The sequence below is a fragment of the Buteo buteo genome, chromosome 26 (assembly GCF_964188355.1).
Source record: "Buteo buteo chromosome 26, bButBut1.hap1.1, whole genome shotgun sequence".
NCBI lineage: Eukaryota > Metazoa > Chordata > Aves > Accipitriformes > Accipitridae > Buteo > Buteo buteo.
In genome coordinates this window covers 193,261-209,704 of record NC_134196.1, presented here as the reverse complement: position 1 = coordinate 209,704, position 16,444 = coordinate 193,261, and the positions used below count along the sequence as shown (strand labels likewise).

At 37.6% G+C, this 16,444-nt stretch overlaps 1 protein-coding gene across 1 annotated transcript in view; it reads left to right on the top strand.

Moving 5' to 3' along the window:
* The window catches only part of UBN2 (ubinuclein 2), a 57,623-nt gene that overhangs the window by 3,240 nt on the left and 37,939 nt on the right, over nt 1–16,444 (top strand). Inside the window, exons 2-3 of the mRNA XM_075057766.1 lie at nt 1,855–1,947; nt 8,336–8,437. Of these exons, the coding sequence (XP_074913867.1) occupies nt 1,855–1,947; nt 8,336–8,437 (195 nt within the window). The remainder of the gene's footprint in view (nt 1–1,854; nt 1,948–8,335; nt 8,438–16,444) is intronic.

The window sequence follows — 16,444 nt, the reverse complement described above, 5'->3', positions numbered from 1 at the left end:
TTCTGTTGTGTTTTTTTATTCCAAATTTGTGTTTCTAGCCTGAATCAGAAGCTAGTGGAAATGTTTATGTTGGAAACTCATGCTGTCCTTGTTCTGCTTTTTTGCCTTGATAAAGAGAACATCCTTTGACAGGGTTGTTGATAGGGTTCATCTTTTGGTAGGAATTATTTATGTAAAGTTTTTGGATGTGAATAATCAGTGTGGTTGAAGAGTTTATTATTTGCCTCTTAAAAACTGGCAGAAGTAAAAGTGCACTCTCTTTTCTGTTGGCGTAATTGAAGCTTGGTGCATAAAACTGAACTCAAAGTGGGTGAGCCAGAAGCCCAAGTTGGCTTCTGTCAGGCAGGCTGTAGAGGTGCTGAAGTAGTAATGTCTTAAAGTTACTGCGGAGTCTGAAAGCTGTCCGTCAGAGCCCTCAGAAACCATCAAAACTAAAACTTGCTTGAATTTGAGACTCTGATAGTGCTCAAACTGGTAGTCAGCAACAGCTTCGAGAGTTTGGTGGAGAGAGGCAAGTTAAGTACTATATTTTGCATGAGCTCTGCCCTCAACCACATCTCATTTCACAGTTAAAAAAATGACATTTGCCTCACAGAAGATGCAGAATAGATTTGTCTACCTAAAAGTAGAGAAGATGGTGTTGCATGAATTGAGCAGTATTTTATATTTAATTATGCCTGCAGGAAATATGTATGTATGTATTTAACTTATGTTTCAGGATTAACTATAACCCCTGCTATTTTTTTTTCTAAGTACTCAGTTTAGAAAATGTTAAATAATTACGCGGTGTTTGCAGTTTTGCTCAGCTTACCTTCCTTGTTACATTGGTCTTGATACTACTGAGCTAGTTTGTCATTATTTGGTCACCATTTAGTCAATATATTGGCTTTTCATACTGTGGAGGAAGGATCTTGCTTTTCTGAACTTAGTGTTGCTTTTTGTTCTGTCTTAGTGTACCATAAATCTTCATTTATTCATTGATGAGTGGTCCATGTGCAGTAAAGTTAGTTGCCATCCATAAAGTTCTGTAAAATGGAACTCCATTCCACCATATTTTAGCATCCTAGTACCTTCCCCTCTTTCCAACATTTACTATATTTTATGTGAACTCTAATTTAAAGAAGGCAGCCCTATTTTTCTGCCATACCTGATTTCCCAAAAAAAGTGCTATGTATACCCTTGGTTACTGTTCATTGACTGTGTCAGTGAAAACATCTTTCTCAAAAAAAAGTGGAGGCGGGGAGTACTTCCTGCTTATTTGTACAGCTGGTATAGTAAATCTCTGTTGTCCTTGTGGCTGCTGTAGTGACAATCTTGTAGAATTCATGCTATGAATACTGAAGAAAAAAATAATGGTACAAGAGTTAAAGGAGTTACGTTAGTTATGGTTGTTAACTTACAGAGCTTTTTAGTCTTCTGGCTGTTTCCCTGCTGAGTAGTGTGCCAGGTACATCTTGTGTATTATGTCTAGAAGGATCATAGCACCAATAAGAGGCACCAGTGGAAGTAGAACTAAAAAGGAGTTCTATTTACAGAGGGTTCTTTCTGTTTGAACCTCAAATGGCCGTAGTTCTCTCTTATGCTTACACTTTCAGTTGAGGTTGTAGTGGAATGCTTGGGAAAATATAAATCTGAGTCTTTCTCTTAACTTTTTTGTTTGTGTTCTCATTAGAAGAAAAGTAACTGAATGATAATTGAATGGGTCAAACTAATTTTTAGTGATTAAAGTTAATGTTTGGGCTCAGTATAAATTCTAAGTCATCAGAGCATCGTTCATTGACATTTAATAGGTTTTTATTAGATGCATTATGTGTGTTTCTTACGGAATGAATATTTAACTTCTGCATTTTTCAGAAAAAATCGGTTCACTTGGAAGACCCATTTAATGATGAACAACGTGAGCGACATGAAGTAGAAATGCTAGCCAAGAAGTTTGAGGCAAAATATGTAAGTTACTGTACCTGTATTAAAATAAACAAATATTTAATAGTGATAACTTATGATGCTGTAGAGATATTAACATCAGGGTTTTTTCCAGAATAGGGTTGCTAATGTAGTGTCAAATGACTTCTGTACATTTTGGAGCTGACTGTCTCATTATATTTCATTTAAGCAGCTTGAAGCTGCTACAAGCTTATTAGGCAAGTCTGCTAAATAGATTTATCTATAGGATGTTATAGCTTGTGAAGCTATTCTTGGAAAAGCTTCCTATATAAATAAAACTGAGTAATAGATGCAGGTCGATATTCATGATAAATACTGTGCTGGAGGAAAGAATTTTTATGTAATACTGTTGTGCGCTAACAGCACTTCTGTTTGGGCTAAATACTGATGAATCTTGATGACTTTGACTAGTTTGGAATGCTTCCATAGGAAGTTATTGTTGAATAATATGTCATTGCTTGATGAGTTTATCTTGTAGCTGCCAGCTGCCTAAAGATACTCTGCTGACTTCTGAAAGTGTAGCATGAATGACTTGAACAACACTAGGTAACAGCATAAAGAGGATTTCACTAACAAATGAAGGTAGAAGTCAGAAAATGTTGACTAAAACCACACCCAAACAGGTCTTCAAAAATTCATATGGGTAGGGTTGGGTGATTAATTCTGAGCTAGCAATCAAAACGCATCATCGTGCTTAGGCATGTTCATATTCTGGATTACTAATACAGCACCTCAATAATAAAGAAGGGAAATGAGCAGTCATTTGTATCTTTTGCCATTAATATACATATTAAAATCTTTCTTGTCTGATTTATTTGGCTTTTTTTTTTTTTTTTCTGGTAAAGGCAGACTTCTTTGAGTGCCCAGTCCATGCATTCTGTAGAAGTAATTACTATTTCAGGGCATGTTAGCTGTGATACTTAACAAAAAAACCCCTTAAACTGAAAAGAAAAATTTTCACCTTTTGGAGGGATTGACGGAACCCAGTATACCCAGTGAATTAAGAAGGCAGTTCCAGAATATTGTTTGCTTTTCATTTGAATGATAAATTATTTTTTGAACATGAGAGAAAAATGTTTCAACTGTACTTTCCTAGAAGACTCATTTCCATAATACAAGTTAAGGATTTTATAATGTCCTGAATGAAGTTGCTTAACTACAACAGATGAAAGTCGGTATGGAACACGTAAAGCAATATATGTAGGAGGGAGTGGTAGTGGAAGCAATCTAATTTTACATATACATTTATGCATACATCAAAGCTAAACATGTACATTTATGGACAAAATGTGTTATTAGACTTAGGAAGACTAGAGTTCAATGCTCAGTAGTCATAAAAAGGGGCAAATAGATACTTTAACTATTAGAAAGCAGTAAGTAGCAAAAACTATCATTCTGCAACAGTTTAAATTCATGGTGTGCTTGTATCTCGATTACTATTTGCACTTCTGATTTATTGCCTTTCTTTCATTCTCTGCCATAAGTTATGCCCCTCAGCCCTACAAAATTCCTGGAAGGGCTATGCCTTCTATATAAGGAACAGTTTACTAGGTTAGGGCCACTAAGCATGGAGGGTGGCGAGGGATTAATATTTCTTGTGTTAGATACTCCCTGTCCTTTCTCCCTTCCAATACAAGAACCGTCAGTCTCTACTTAGCATCCATGCTCAGGGGAATTGCATCTCTGTGTGCTGACCCGGTACAATTGCTCTTCTCCTGACAACATCCAGCCATCTTCTGATTCTTGTGGTGAGATGTTCGCTCCTTAGCTTAAACTAGAACAGGGGTCCCATGAAGTAGATACCCATTCTCTTCTCTTCAACAGTGCTTCAGTGTAAAAGTAATCACTTGTTGTATGAGAAAGTAGTAGAGTTTTTTTTCAGATTTTCAGGAAGTACTATATCCTCCTTAAACTAATTAGGTATTACTTATCTATATCCATTTAAAATAAAGTCAAGCAATCTTTTTAATCATAGCACGTGTGGTAGTACTTCTGAAAAATGTGATGTGTGAAGAACAGTCTTCCTTGAAGGCTTTTTACTTTGTTTCAGATAAATTCCTCTACTCATAATCAAATCCATACAGTATTGGATATATCTTGCAGATACTAAGAAAAAGCTTATGTATTAATATATTTTTGTAAAACGAGATGCATAAAGTTAGTGTACCATTTGTTTACTTGATTATTCAGAATTTTTTTGCAATTGCTGCACATTTTAAACACCAGCATAAAAATCCGTTCTGAATGGTTCCCATTTTCATTCTTTTGATTGCTGTTATTCTCTAGACAAAATCAGGCGCTCTGTGTTGTAAAAACCTGATATTGAATCTTGGATGATATTGTGCATAATGCAAGAATTTTTGTTGGATCAAAACGAAGGTCCATCTAATGGATGGTAGCATAGTCCCCTGACACTAGTGGAATCTCATACTTGAAAGTACAACAGAGTAAGTGTGCATTGATATTACTTCACTGTGCCTGTCTAGCAATCTGTGGCTTAATTTCTCCCAAAGCCAAAGGCTGTGTGTTTAACTACCCTTTGTGCAGCTTTCTGCCATAAATTTGCCAGATCATTTTGAGTTCACTGAATTTTTGTGTTCCATGGCACTGAGTACCACGATGACTGTTGTATGAAAATACGCTTTGTGTTTAAACCTGATGAGTTCATTTGGCGCTCCATAGCTTCTGTATTGTAAGAAACAGTGAAATATTTCCTGTTCTTCCGCACGCTGCATGCGATTCTGATGCTATCATGTAAATTCAGCCCTTTCATTCCCCAGCTGAAGTGTCTTAACATTCTGTTATTGTACGGAAGCAGTGTTTTTTTACCTTTAAACATCCTTTGTTGGCTTACTGTTCCCTTTTTTGTTCTAATTTCTTTTTTTAAATGAAAGGATATTAATGGTAGGATGCCCTGATTTATCAGTGATATAACAATGACTTCTGGTTTTGTTCTCTGTTCCTTTTTTCCATAAGTCCCAATTCTTTTCTTTTTCGACCATTCTTGATTGTTAAACAAACATCATAGAACTGTGTGTAACAACTCCAGTGCTTCCTGAGTAGCATAACAAATTGGGAGCACACTGTATTTTCTTCTTGTTTGGGTTGTACTTCTTTTGTGTGGATTACCTTGCTTTTATTGATACTGAATTCAATTGATGATTTATCATACTAAGTTCAGAGCAACGGTGAGGTTTTTCAGTGATTCTTCGGTTGTCTTTTTTTTTCTTTACTATCTTAAGTAATTTCTGTCATCTCACTGCTCCCCCGCCCCCACAACTGTTAGCCCTCTCTGTTGCTTCTGAAGATGAATTAGAATAATTTAGGTTGAAAAAAAACATCAAGATCAAGTCCAACCATCATCCATGCCCACTAAACCATGTTCTGGAGTGCCTTGTCTATGCGCTTTTTCAATACCTCCAGGGATGGTGACTCAACCACTTCCCTGGGCAGCCTATTGCAATGTGTGACAACCCTCTCAGTAAAGAAATTTTTCCTAATATCCAACCTAAACCTCCCTTGCTGTAACTTGAGGCCATTTCCTCTCATCCTATCACCAGCCACCTGACAGAAGAGACCAGCACCCACCTCACTACAACCCCCCTTCAGGTAGTTGTAGAGAGCAAAAAGGTCTCCCCTCAGCCTCCTTTTCTCGAGACTGAACAGACCCAGTTCCCTCAGCCACTCCTCATAAGACTTATGCTCACTTATACATATTCCTTGGTGATTTCACTGATTACTTTCTTTGCCAAAATAAAATATTTATTTCTACCCTTTCTTTCCTAGCCTTAAACCAGACATTAATTTGAATGGACCTTCTCTCTTATCCCATGATAGTTTCTTGTCTTCGAAGATCTTTGGACCTTTTTTTAAAGCATTTGAAGTACTGCTTCCTTCTACGAAAATTCTTTCCTGCCTGGAATGTGTATTCTTGTGCCTGCTGATTCTGTTCTTTAAAACTTCTATTAACTTGCCCAATATAGAGATCAGGTTTACTGGTTTATAGACTCTGCTGTGCCCTTGGAAGATTCTTTAAAAACTGGCATTGTATTTGCCACCTGTTTTGCCACCTTTGCCTGTTGGGCAAAGGTTGTTTAAACCTTAGGTTACATGCCACAGTTAATTTGTTGAACTAATATTTGAGTTTTCTGAATACTTGCATGAATACTATTTGCAGCCTCAGGAACTAGACATCTTAATTGGCTGAAGTATGACTGCTTATGTTCTGGGACAGAAAGGTTGGAGGAACTCTTTTGGGAAAGGTGAAAAGCTTCAGTGGTGAAACTTCCCTGAACTGCTGCATAGTAAACACTGATACAGATAATCCCCTCAGTTCTTCTGCTGCGGTCTTGTATCCTTAACATCTTGATCATATGGACGGACTTTCAACACACTTTCTTAAACAAAACTGGGTAGAACCAGGCCTGAAGGAAATTCTCTAACTACATACAGTGGTTCAGATTTTTTCATATGTCTGAATACAGGTTACTATTTTAATCCTGCCTTTATTCATTCGGCTATTATGAGACTTCTTTTTTGTTATTAACTTTGCACTATGTTTTTATGAATAACAAACAGTCAGAATGTATTGAGAATTTTTAAATTTTTTTTTTAATGCCCATACACTGAAATCATAGAATAGCCATTGCTGCAAAAGGATTTTGGACTCTGAAACAAGGATGTTGATGGTTACTTGGGCTTAGCAGGAGATGTGGTACAGAGGTGGATTGCATTACACATTAGTGAGATTAGTAGAGATAAAGCATAGTTTATGTAGCATTCTTCAGACAGCCTGCTAGCACCTCAGTCAGAATCATGGGAATTACACAAGCTTTTGCACTGGAGTTTAAACAGAATTCTTAAGTGCCATGTTTATTCTCTAAGATTTTTTTTTTCTTCTCTCATCCAATAGTTGTTTTTTTGTTTGGTTGGTTTTTTTTCAAAGGGGAAAAAAAAGTACTGCATGTTTTGGGAACATGCAGTTACTCAGACACTTACCAAATGAGTGGCTGTAGGGGATGATAGGACTGATAGGAAAAGTTAGGAATACTTAGCCTGGAAATCTGAGGCCTGGAATATAGCTTGGAAACATGAATTAAAACCAGAACTCACTTTCGAGGTTTTTCTCCTAGAACTATTGAATTTATTTATTTGATTATGCTTGAGAGAGTTCTGTTTGTTTGCAAGAGTGCATGCTTTACTTAGTTGCAAACTTGAATTCTTGCAAAATATTGTTAAAATGGAGGTGTTCGGATGCTTAAGCTTCTCATAAAGAGCAAGGATGAAACCTTTGAACAGTGCCTGCTCTACTCATAGTAACGAGTGGGTTGTGATATTTGGATGTCACAATTGAAAAGACTCATTCTAAACATGCTTAGAACAGTAGAGTAGCAAAGCAAAGAAGCTTCAGGAGCAAGTCTTCTCAAATTCATCGAAGAACACTGGCTATAATTTTAGTAAAGGTGGTGCCTTTTGGAGAATTTTATCTTTTAAGACTTTTATATTGACAATTTTGACAACATATGGGAGTTGGAAAACTAGGCCTTATCCTAAGCAGATTCCCATTTGTACAACTAAGTTTAGATTCCCTGGATGTTTGAGCAGGGTGTCAGTTTTTACTTGACTTGATTTAAAAATAAAACTTTGACATGAGAAAAGTACTTGCAGGTTAAAATAAAGTTTACTGTCTCCTGGAGGTAAGTGAGCCCACAGTCCATGATGCAGCTTCTGGCATTAAGTTACTCAAGTAACCATTTCGTGCCCGGTCCTATCAACTGAGGTGACAGCTCTTGCATTTCAAAGGATTTTATCTTAATATGTTTTCCTTCAGTTATGTCATATGAATGCTGTAACTTCTTGAAAAATCACAGACAGCATATCTGCAAGTACCAGATCAATATTTTGGTCTTTTGATTTAGACTTCTCTTTTCTGTAGAGAAGCAGTCCTCCTTCCATGGGGAAACACTTTACTGAATGCTAGACTATCGGTATTTTCCTTTGTAACGACTCTGTAACATACTGGAAAACTTAACACTTTCTAAATTATCCCAGTCCTTCTATCACTAACAGTCCTATCACTGTGTTTTAAAAACATAGGACAGTGAAACATCTCTAAATAGGAAATGTTAGGAAGATCTTGGTCATGCAGAAAGCAGCTGGCTAGTGAATACCTTTCAGGGATGATTCTGGTAAGGCTATGGTAAAGCACGTTTGCCAGAGCTCATTCCTGTGAAAGTTTTTATTAGTCATCTAGACCATCTTCAAGGAAGCATCCAAGAAAGCAAAACTGCTAATTCCCTGAGTGTCCATCCTTCCAATGCCTTATGTTTTACAGATTTTAATATCTTGCTTCCCTGTTTCCCAAATGATATAACGCTTGCTTTGTTTTCAGGGTGGAAAGCCCCACAAACATCGGAAGGATCGCCTGCAGGATCTAATTGATATAGGTTATGGTTATGATGAAACGGACCCTTTCATTGATAATTCTGAAGCGGTAAGTAAGCCTCATCAAAGCAGCAAGGAGAAATAAGACAATGTTTTATTTTTTTGATAAAGAGAAAACACTTTGTGCCCATGTATAACTGGTAGGGATCCAAAGGGCATGCTACTTTGGGAATCCAACGAATGACTGTATTTGTAGTCTTATTCAGGTATCATTATGCATGGCAAGAATTAAGAAAGCTATTGTTATATCCCATAATTTTCCAGCTTTAGAAACTAAATTATTTTTATTTGTGCCCTTCATTTACTGTGGACTGAAATGACACTGGCTTTGTTTAGTTTCTTGTACTAGCTGTCTGGATTGTTAGAAGATTACTGGTGTTAGATTTTCTGCATTAGATCACGAAGCTATTCTGCTCTTAACAACCACTAAGAATAGGATGGTTATTCTAAATATTCACCAAATAGGTCTGAAAAATTTGAGATAAAACAGCTTGGTTAAACAGCAGGATATTACATCTTACTTGGTCTGAATGTATTTCAGAAATGAAAGCACATCTCAAGGTAAAAGAAAAAGGCATTAGTTAGGCGCAGGTAGTATCAGGGATATCAAGAGGTTTATAAGCGGGCATTTGAAGACATCTTAGAGGTGATATGTGACATTAGGAAAATGAGGAAGAAGCTTGGAAGAGAGTGGATAATACAAAAACTTGGAGACCTCCTATAATTCTCCTTTATTAGATGTCAGGAAGAAGTAGGTGTGCTGTTTGTAGTCAAGTAAAAATGAACAAAAAACCCAACAAAAAACACCTGACACTTTAGCCAGCCTTCAGTTTCCTCCTGCTGAGTAACACTAGACAAAGCAGCAATGATCTGCTCCTCTGAAGAGGAGGGAGCTAAAAGTTTGAGTGGGAGAGGAAAGATGATGAAAAGGAGTTGTGAGAAAAGAGTAAGAAAACCACAGAAGTGATGTGGTAGTAGATCTGGGAAATTATAAAACTTTGTAAAGAGCTTCTGTGAACACTGAGCTGTGAGGTTCTAGCATATAGATGTTGCAATGAATATTGCTCTTAAGAACTGTGTGAGGTGCACAGAAGGCATGTTGCAGAACTGATACCTTCAGCAAAAGAAGTTCAGCTGTTAACCACAGTGGATAGCAGGCTGAGCTTATCTGTGTGTTGTTAGTTTTTGAACTAGGTCTGAAGGCATGTGAACAAGTTGGGTGAAAAGTGAGTTTGCTGTTGATGCTTATTGTAGCTTGTATTAATTTGTCCTTTCTTAGCCTAGATTAAAATTTTTGTTGAACTTGCCAATATTAAGCTGTCCTGTCATTATCCCTCAACTTCTGGTTGCGCTGCTGGAACAATACTGGGGCCTGTGCCTTGGTATGTCCTTTCCAAAGGTCAGATTCTGATCTTCAGCTTAGTAAGAACAGACGTGCTTCACTCCTGCTGAGAAACCACTTGAGCCTATAGGCTTATCTGGTTTCTCACTGTTGCTTAAGTTAATCATCCTCAGTTTTGAAACTTTATGATACAGGACCCAAGTTGTATCTTGTTTTTTCTGGATTTATTGTGACCTATCACAGATCTGATATGCGATTCGGATTACTTTCAGTACTCGTAGTACAGGTCTCTATCAAAGATGTATGTGAGTCTATCAGGGTTGAACAGTCACTGGTGTAGGAGTACTTCTCACACTGTGCCTCCTTCCAGTGCTGCTGTTATTACCAGCAGCAGATCCCTTAGATTTGCAGGAGCATTTGCTTCTGATACCTCTTTCGAGACTCCTTGCAAGAACATACAAAAGGCAGTTGTTAGAGGACCAGATGGTTGCATCATGTGGTAGCTGTGGAAGCTATTGGGGAGAATGGTGTATTCTCTAAAGATTGCTCTTCCGAACAAATCGTTATGCCTTGTGTCTGCATTACAAATACAGACTAGTGAGAGGCCATCTCTGTTTTGCTTTTATCCCCATTTCTATGCAGAAAAGAAGAAAAAAAAATGCACTGTGTGCCAGCTGCAGTCTAAGTTGCTGTTGCAGAGCTTAAGGGTCCTGTAATGTAGGAGTTAAGTTCAACAAAACCTCTCATTCCATCTCACATGCAAATAGGGAGTGGAAAGAGAAAATCTACATGTCTGGCTTGCTCATCTTCTGTGTGGCCAGCTATTAAATCACCGTGTACCCTGAGAAATGTTAGAGCCAGGCCCAGCCTGGACTTACTTCCTTTTGGAAGATATCCTTTCTTACACATAAAAACCTATAATATCCTGGGCACAAACACTTGAAAAATGAATGCTTCTTGAATTGTTCCAGAATTGACATCCTGTTGTCTCCCTCTGTATCCCAGAAGAAAAAAAAAATAATGAAAGCTTTTTTAGAATTTTAGTCCTTTTTCTTGTCACAGGTGTGGAAGAAATATTGAGCTCTTTGGCGCTGAAACAGATTTATTCCATAGCTTTAGAGAGATTTTCCTTCTAAAAACAGATTTTGAGGTAATGCCATCAAATATTAATCAAGAAATCAAACCAATAAAACTCTAAGCCTGTTTTTAGCAGGCATCGTAATCAAGTTAAGAAATTCTGCTTCCTTTGGATCCATTTCCAGTTAAGCAATTTTGTAGATGTAACATAGATGCATATATAACAAATAGCATATGTAACAGAGCATTTGTGTCCTCCAGGGGTCCAGGAAGGCAATTGTTCTGCTTGTTTTCTTGAGGGCCCGGATCAGGGTCAAGTGCAGGGAGTGTGCTAATGGCATGATTCTCAGGTAGTGGATTTTAATGGGGCTGGAGTACAGACAGGTACAGGACATGCTTTTCTGGAGGAAGGTTCTTGGATAGATGGGAGCTTCTCCTAAGCAAAGAGATTTTTCCTGTCAGACTCCTCAGAGGGCACTGGTACCTGCCCTGATGAAGTAGGGTAAAATTTGGGCTGTTTAGTAGGCTAGATTGCCATTGTTTGCCTTCTGTGAAAATGAAAAGCACGCATGAGATTATTACAGGTTTGCTTTCATTGTTTACTCTGGAAAGGATCAGTACTTTCCTACAGTGTGGTAAAGACTTTATCAGCATGGCTGCATTAAGATCATCAAAGTCCTTGTGACTACCGAACACAGAAAAGTAAGGGCTCCTGAAGAGCAATTCAGTGGACTCGGGCATGAAGCCAACTAAAGGAAAATAGCGGAGAAAGGTTCTTGGGTACGTATTACCCAAAGAGACACAGTCAATTCCTACCTCCCATCTTCCTCCAGACTTGTCTCCGAATAAGTTACAGGTTGCTGTTTGCTTTGGATATATCTGGTACCTATGCTGTTCAGTTTTTTTACTGTCCTCCTTGGAAAAGTTTTAGCTGGTCCTGTTTGGAAGAAGTGGCTTTTCCTTTCTGAATGCAATTGCAGGCAAGTGGGAAATCCATGCTTCAGTCTATACAGCAGATATTTCTGGGTTGAGCATTTTGACTGTAGTCAGTGGGTTGTGAACTCTTCATTCCAGAAAAAAAATATGTAAATCAAGACCATCTTACTATTGTTTCTAACCACTATGTAGCGGTTAGTCTGATGGCAAGTCCTAATCTTTGCTTATCTTAACAGACCTCTATGGTAGTAATACACAAAATGTTCATAACCTGCAAAGAAAGCTGTCCCTCCTCAGTGTTTCTACTGCTTTGATGTTGACAATAGGTTTTGCTATAGTGTAAACTGCCCAGAACTACATTCTTCGTGGAATGGTATTCCTGTAGATTTCTGCTTCCCCTCTATTTTTCCGGCATGCATACATGTGCATATCAGCCTGGTTTGGCTGGACTACTTGCTCTTGTGATGACCCCTGAATATTTGGTTGGTTGAATACCTTCCTGACAATGTAAGCTTCATATAGATAGAGATTCCGGGGGAATACAGTGCTTTCTGCTATGTGATATAGAACAGGGATCTGAAGTAATACATGGTGCTTAGTGAAAAAGTATGCAATTTTCTCATACTTAGAGGTAGTAAGACTTGCACATCTAAAACAAAGACCAGCTAGCACCTTCCCCATGTTGGGTCGGTGAATGTGTCGATGAATGCAGAGGAAGAACAATTCCACCTAGAAATCTGTAAGCAGTGCAAGCTGTCTTTCAAAGCAGCGATACCAGGTAGTCACGCTGACAGAAACTGAAGCAAAACATGAATGCCAAGAGCAATGGGAAGCATGCAGTTCAGTACTTCAGACACCCGGAGCCCTATGTCAGTATTTAACCCAGTCTACTATATTCATGGTTCCACAGCAGCCTTCCAAACACTGGTGTAAGAGTCCTGTGCTGCTGGGTAGAGAAAACTAGCCTACCAATGGTTTCTCATATGGGGAAAGTTTCTCCAAAACAGATAATTCAAATTAAACGAAAACCTTTTTTTCTTTAGCTACATCTTGCCTCAAGAGCTCAGATCCTCTTAAAACACAGCCTTTCAAGGATTGTATGTTGATTTTAGTAATTCCAAGCACATTGGTAAAAGAGTAGGCCTTTCTATGTGGGTTCCCTAGGATACTTTCCATAATTTAAGGGCTTAATATTTGCAAAAATGCTGTGTCATGATATACAGTTTTCACACATTCTCAGGATAAATTTGGTTTACTTCATCTTGTAATCTCCAGGTTTATTAAAGGTGTGATAGATTTAATACTGTCTTCTCACACCCTGCGTTCCCCTCAAGAGTTCCTGCTGTTGTGATCTAAAACTTGAAGCTGATGGATTGCCAGTAAGAGCAGCTTGCTCAAGACTCTTGAATATCTGAGATGCTTTTTCCCACTGAGAATGGTATCTGCTTGGGGAATGGCAGAGCTTGGTGGGCTGATGGTAATGTTTAACTTTTTTGTGGGGTTCTGGGCCAGATATTGTTTTAGGCCAACTTGTTCTCATCTTTCCTACTCAAAAGAACTTGTTTTATGCATAGCTATGGAGGGTGGCAGTGTTGTTGCTTGAGAAAGATAAACATCTTTAAAAAAACCAACAAACCAAACACAAAAAAACCCTATCAACCTGCCAATGTTAGATGCATATACAGAAAAATGCTACGTAGGATCTGTTATTAAACATACTTTCACAATGGATTGAGAGATAATTTTATCATTGCGTTTTTCATGTGGAAAAAGCTGCCTTTGTAGACCTCTATCACAAACCTCATCCACACTGAATACATGAGGGTGCATTAAAGTGCTCCCTCTTTTTTTTGTTTTTTTAAGAGATTCATTTACTAGCTGCTTCATTGGCTATGGATTTGTGTCTTTATATTACTGGTCCACCTTCCTTGTTCATTGTCACTTTGCCCAGTCTTGGAAGTTCCGTGGTTGGGGAATAGTGCTCACTTAGCTGAGTGCACTAGGTCACCTTTAATAAAAGATGTCTTGCATGCATGCTTCCCGGGTGTCTTCAGGGTAGATCTGCCAGTTGGCACCTGATGTGTCATATGCATTTGAGTGAATACAAGGGCAAATTTTGGTTAGGAGATTCTTTGCTTTGTATTCCTCCTCACCGCAAGATAAATAAAGGTGTAAAGTGGTGGAGTACCAAACAAATAAAGCAGATACTGTCTGCTTAATGCCGAACAGACATGTTTAAACTATGTACCCAGCAGTCCTCTAGTACAAGAACTGTTATGGCTAGAGGGACAAAGGTAGTTGAATTTGCAGAACAAGTCTGATGTTTGCAACAGTAATGTTCTCTTGCTCCTTCTGTAAGATATCATATCCTTTTTTAGGAAGGAATAAGTAATTTCTTAATTTTTTTTTTTTTAATTCTGTATTCTGGCCTAGGTTTCAACCAGCTAGGTTAGGACTGCTCGTGTATTTAATCACCTCAGTGAGACAACTGGGAAACTGAAAATTCAGCATATGCATAGGTACTGGAAAAAAAGTGAGATTTCTATCTGGCCTTTGTAGTACTGTTGTTTAAATTTGTGTACATCAAGAATGTACGAGTAAGAAATAAAATAATTAAGTACTAATAATGATAGTAGGTGTAGCAACTTCTTTTTGCTAAATTTAATTTTTTGAAGAGCACAAAATCACTTTTCAGAGTAATCTGAGCTGCTAGAGGGGTAGGTCCTGCCCTAGGATCAACAATTCTTCATGAGTAGATGAATTTATTGAAGCAGCACAAGGAACTTAAGTGTTTTCAAAAAAATACACAAACAATATGATTGTTAATGTAATATAAAGGGGTGTTTATAACATGCCAAAATAACAGATCTTTGACAAGACCATTTGTCTTAAGTGCCATATATGGTAAGTCTGCTCTTGGAAAAGGAAAGCCTAACTTTTTTCTACAGAATATTCTAGTAATTCTGTAACATGAAGCCTGGAGATGTTAAGTAATACATTGCATATTTGTTTGTAATAAAAACACTGAACTATATTTTCATTGTGGGTCAGAGCTCAATCTCTGAAACAATAGAGTTGAACAAATAAAGGTGGTCATATGAGTGGCCATACATCTTATAACTCGGGCTGAAATATTTTCAAGGCAGTAAGAATGTCATCTCATTGCACTGAAGGTCACTTAAGCTAATAGCTTGACTCTGGTGACTGGTGGAAGGGTTTAAAAGGTGGTGGTTGTGAGAACAAAACAGGGCAATATACAGATACTGGTACTTCTCTCAAGGTGCTCTGGTAGGCTGATGGATTGTAATATCCTGACTACTACACTAGGATTCTCCTAGGAGACTATCCTATCCTAGTGTAGACTAGCCTGAGCCAGGTATTATATCATTATTTAATAGTCTGTTACGCTTTTTTCTCTTGTGCTTTGCCAGCTGTCCTTTGCCCCAGGATTAAAAAAAAAACCACCCCACCAAAGCAACTTTTCTATGCATTTTGGAAGAGGAACCTTCTTTACCATGGGAGAGCTCTTTCTGCTTGCTCTTTGATGTAGTCTTGGATTAGAAAAGCAATGTATTGTTACCCCTTAATGTTGTTCAGGATTTCATTGTATATTCTATTATGCTATTTTTTGGAAAGATAGTTCTGTTTTTTTTGTTTGAAGACTTATCCTTAAAGGATAGCAAAGCTAAAGAGTGCATTTCAGTTCTTTGTGTCTTTCAGAAGCATAGAGATTAACTATGTTTGAAGTATCTTGAAGTATGTAGTGAACTATTCAGTCCATTTGGCTGAAGCAACCATATTAGACATAACTTCAGTAGCTTGACTTGATTCAGTGGGCTAATGATGATCAAAAATAAACAGCTCCCCCAAGCTGGTTAGAGCCATCTCAAAAATAAACTGCACAAGGAACAAAAATGATCCCTTCTTATCTTTTATTTAAATAACAGCAGTTTCACAACAAAAAACGTACAGGCTACATTTCTTAAAACACTTGGATATGTTTGCAGGAAATCTCATTTCCAGGACTTAATACAGGAGTGTTAAAAAGCCTTTTCACATGTGTAATTTTATAGTATAGGTTGTTGTCTGGAATGGAGCTGAATGAGGAGGATCATGGTCAAAATAAATACCTGAACACAAGAGTAGACAATATTAATATAAGATACTGCTATGTACTGTGGGTCTGGATTTCAGAACTAAATTGGTATAATACATAAAATTTCACTGTTTTTCTTGGTAAAATAATGAAGTTGAAACTGGTTAACTTAAAAAAAAAACCCAACTAAATTATCTTTCACACCTAAACATTTAATTAGATTAATGGCACTAGAAGCATAGTAATGTAGCTCAAGGATAGTAGTTTAAAATAACTTACATACTGATCTGCTTTTAGATGATCAGACAATATATCGGTCTTATTTTGTTATCTGCAGAATGATTCCATTATCTTTTATGGGACAAATCTGTGTTCACAGGAGTCAATTATATATGAAGTCTGGTCTGTTCGTAGGTCTCAGAATTTTAATTCTCAGTCTTGGAATGTATAAGGAAGAGCAGAACAAAGGGCTTAAACTATTTGCCTTAATAGGATCATTTCTGTGATTTCATATGCAGAAAAAGCTAGTGCAAAGCAAAGGTCTTGAAAAAAATTAATCAGAAGATTTAGAAGTTGCAAGAACCATGTTCCCTTTCACTGAGCGT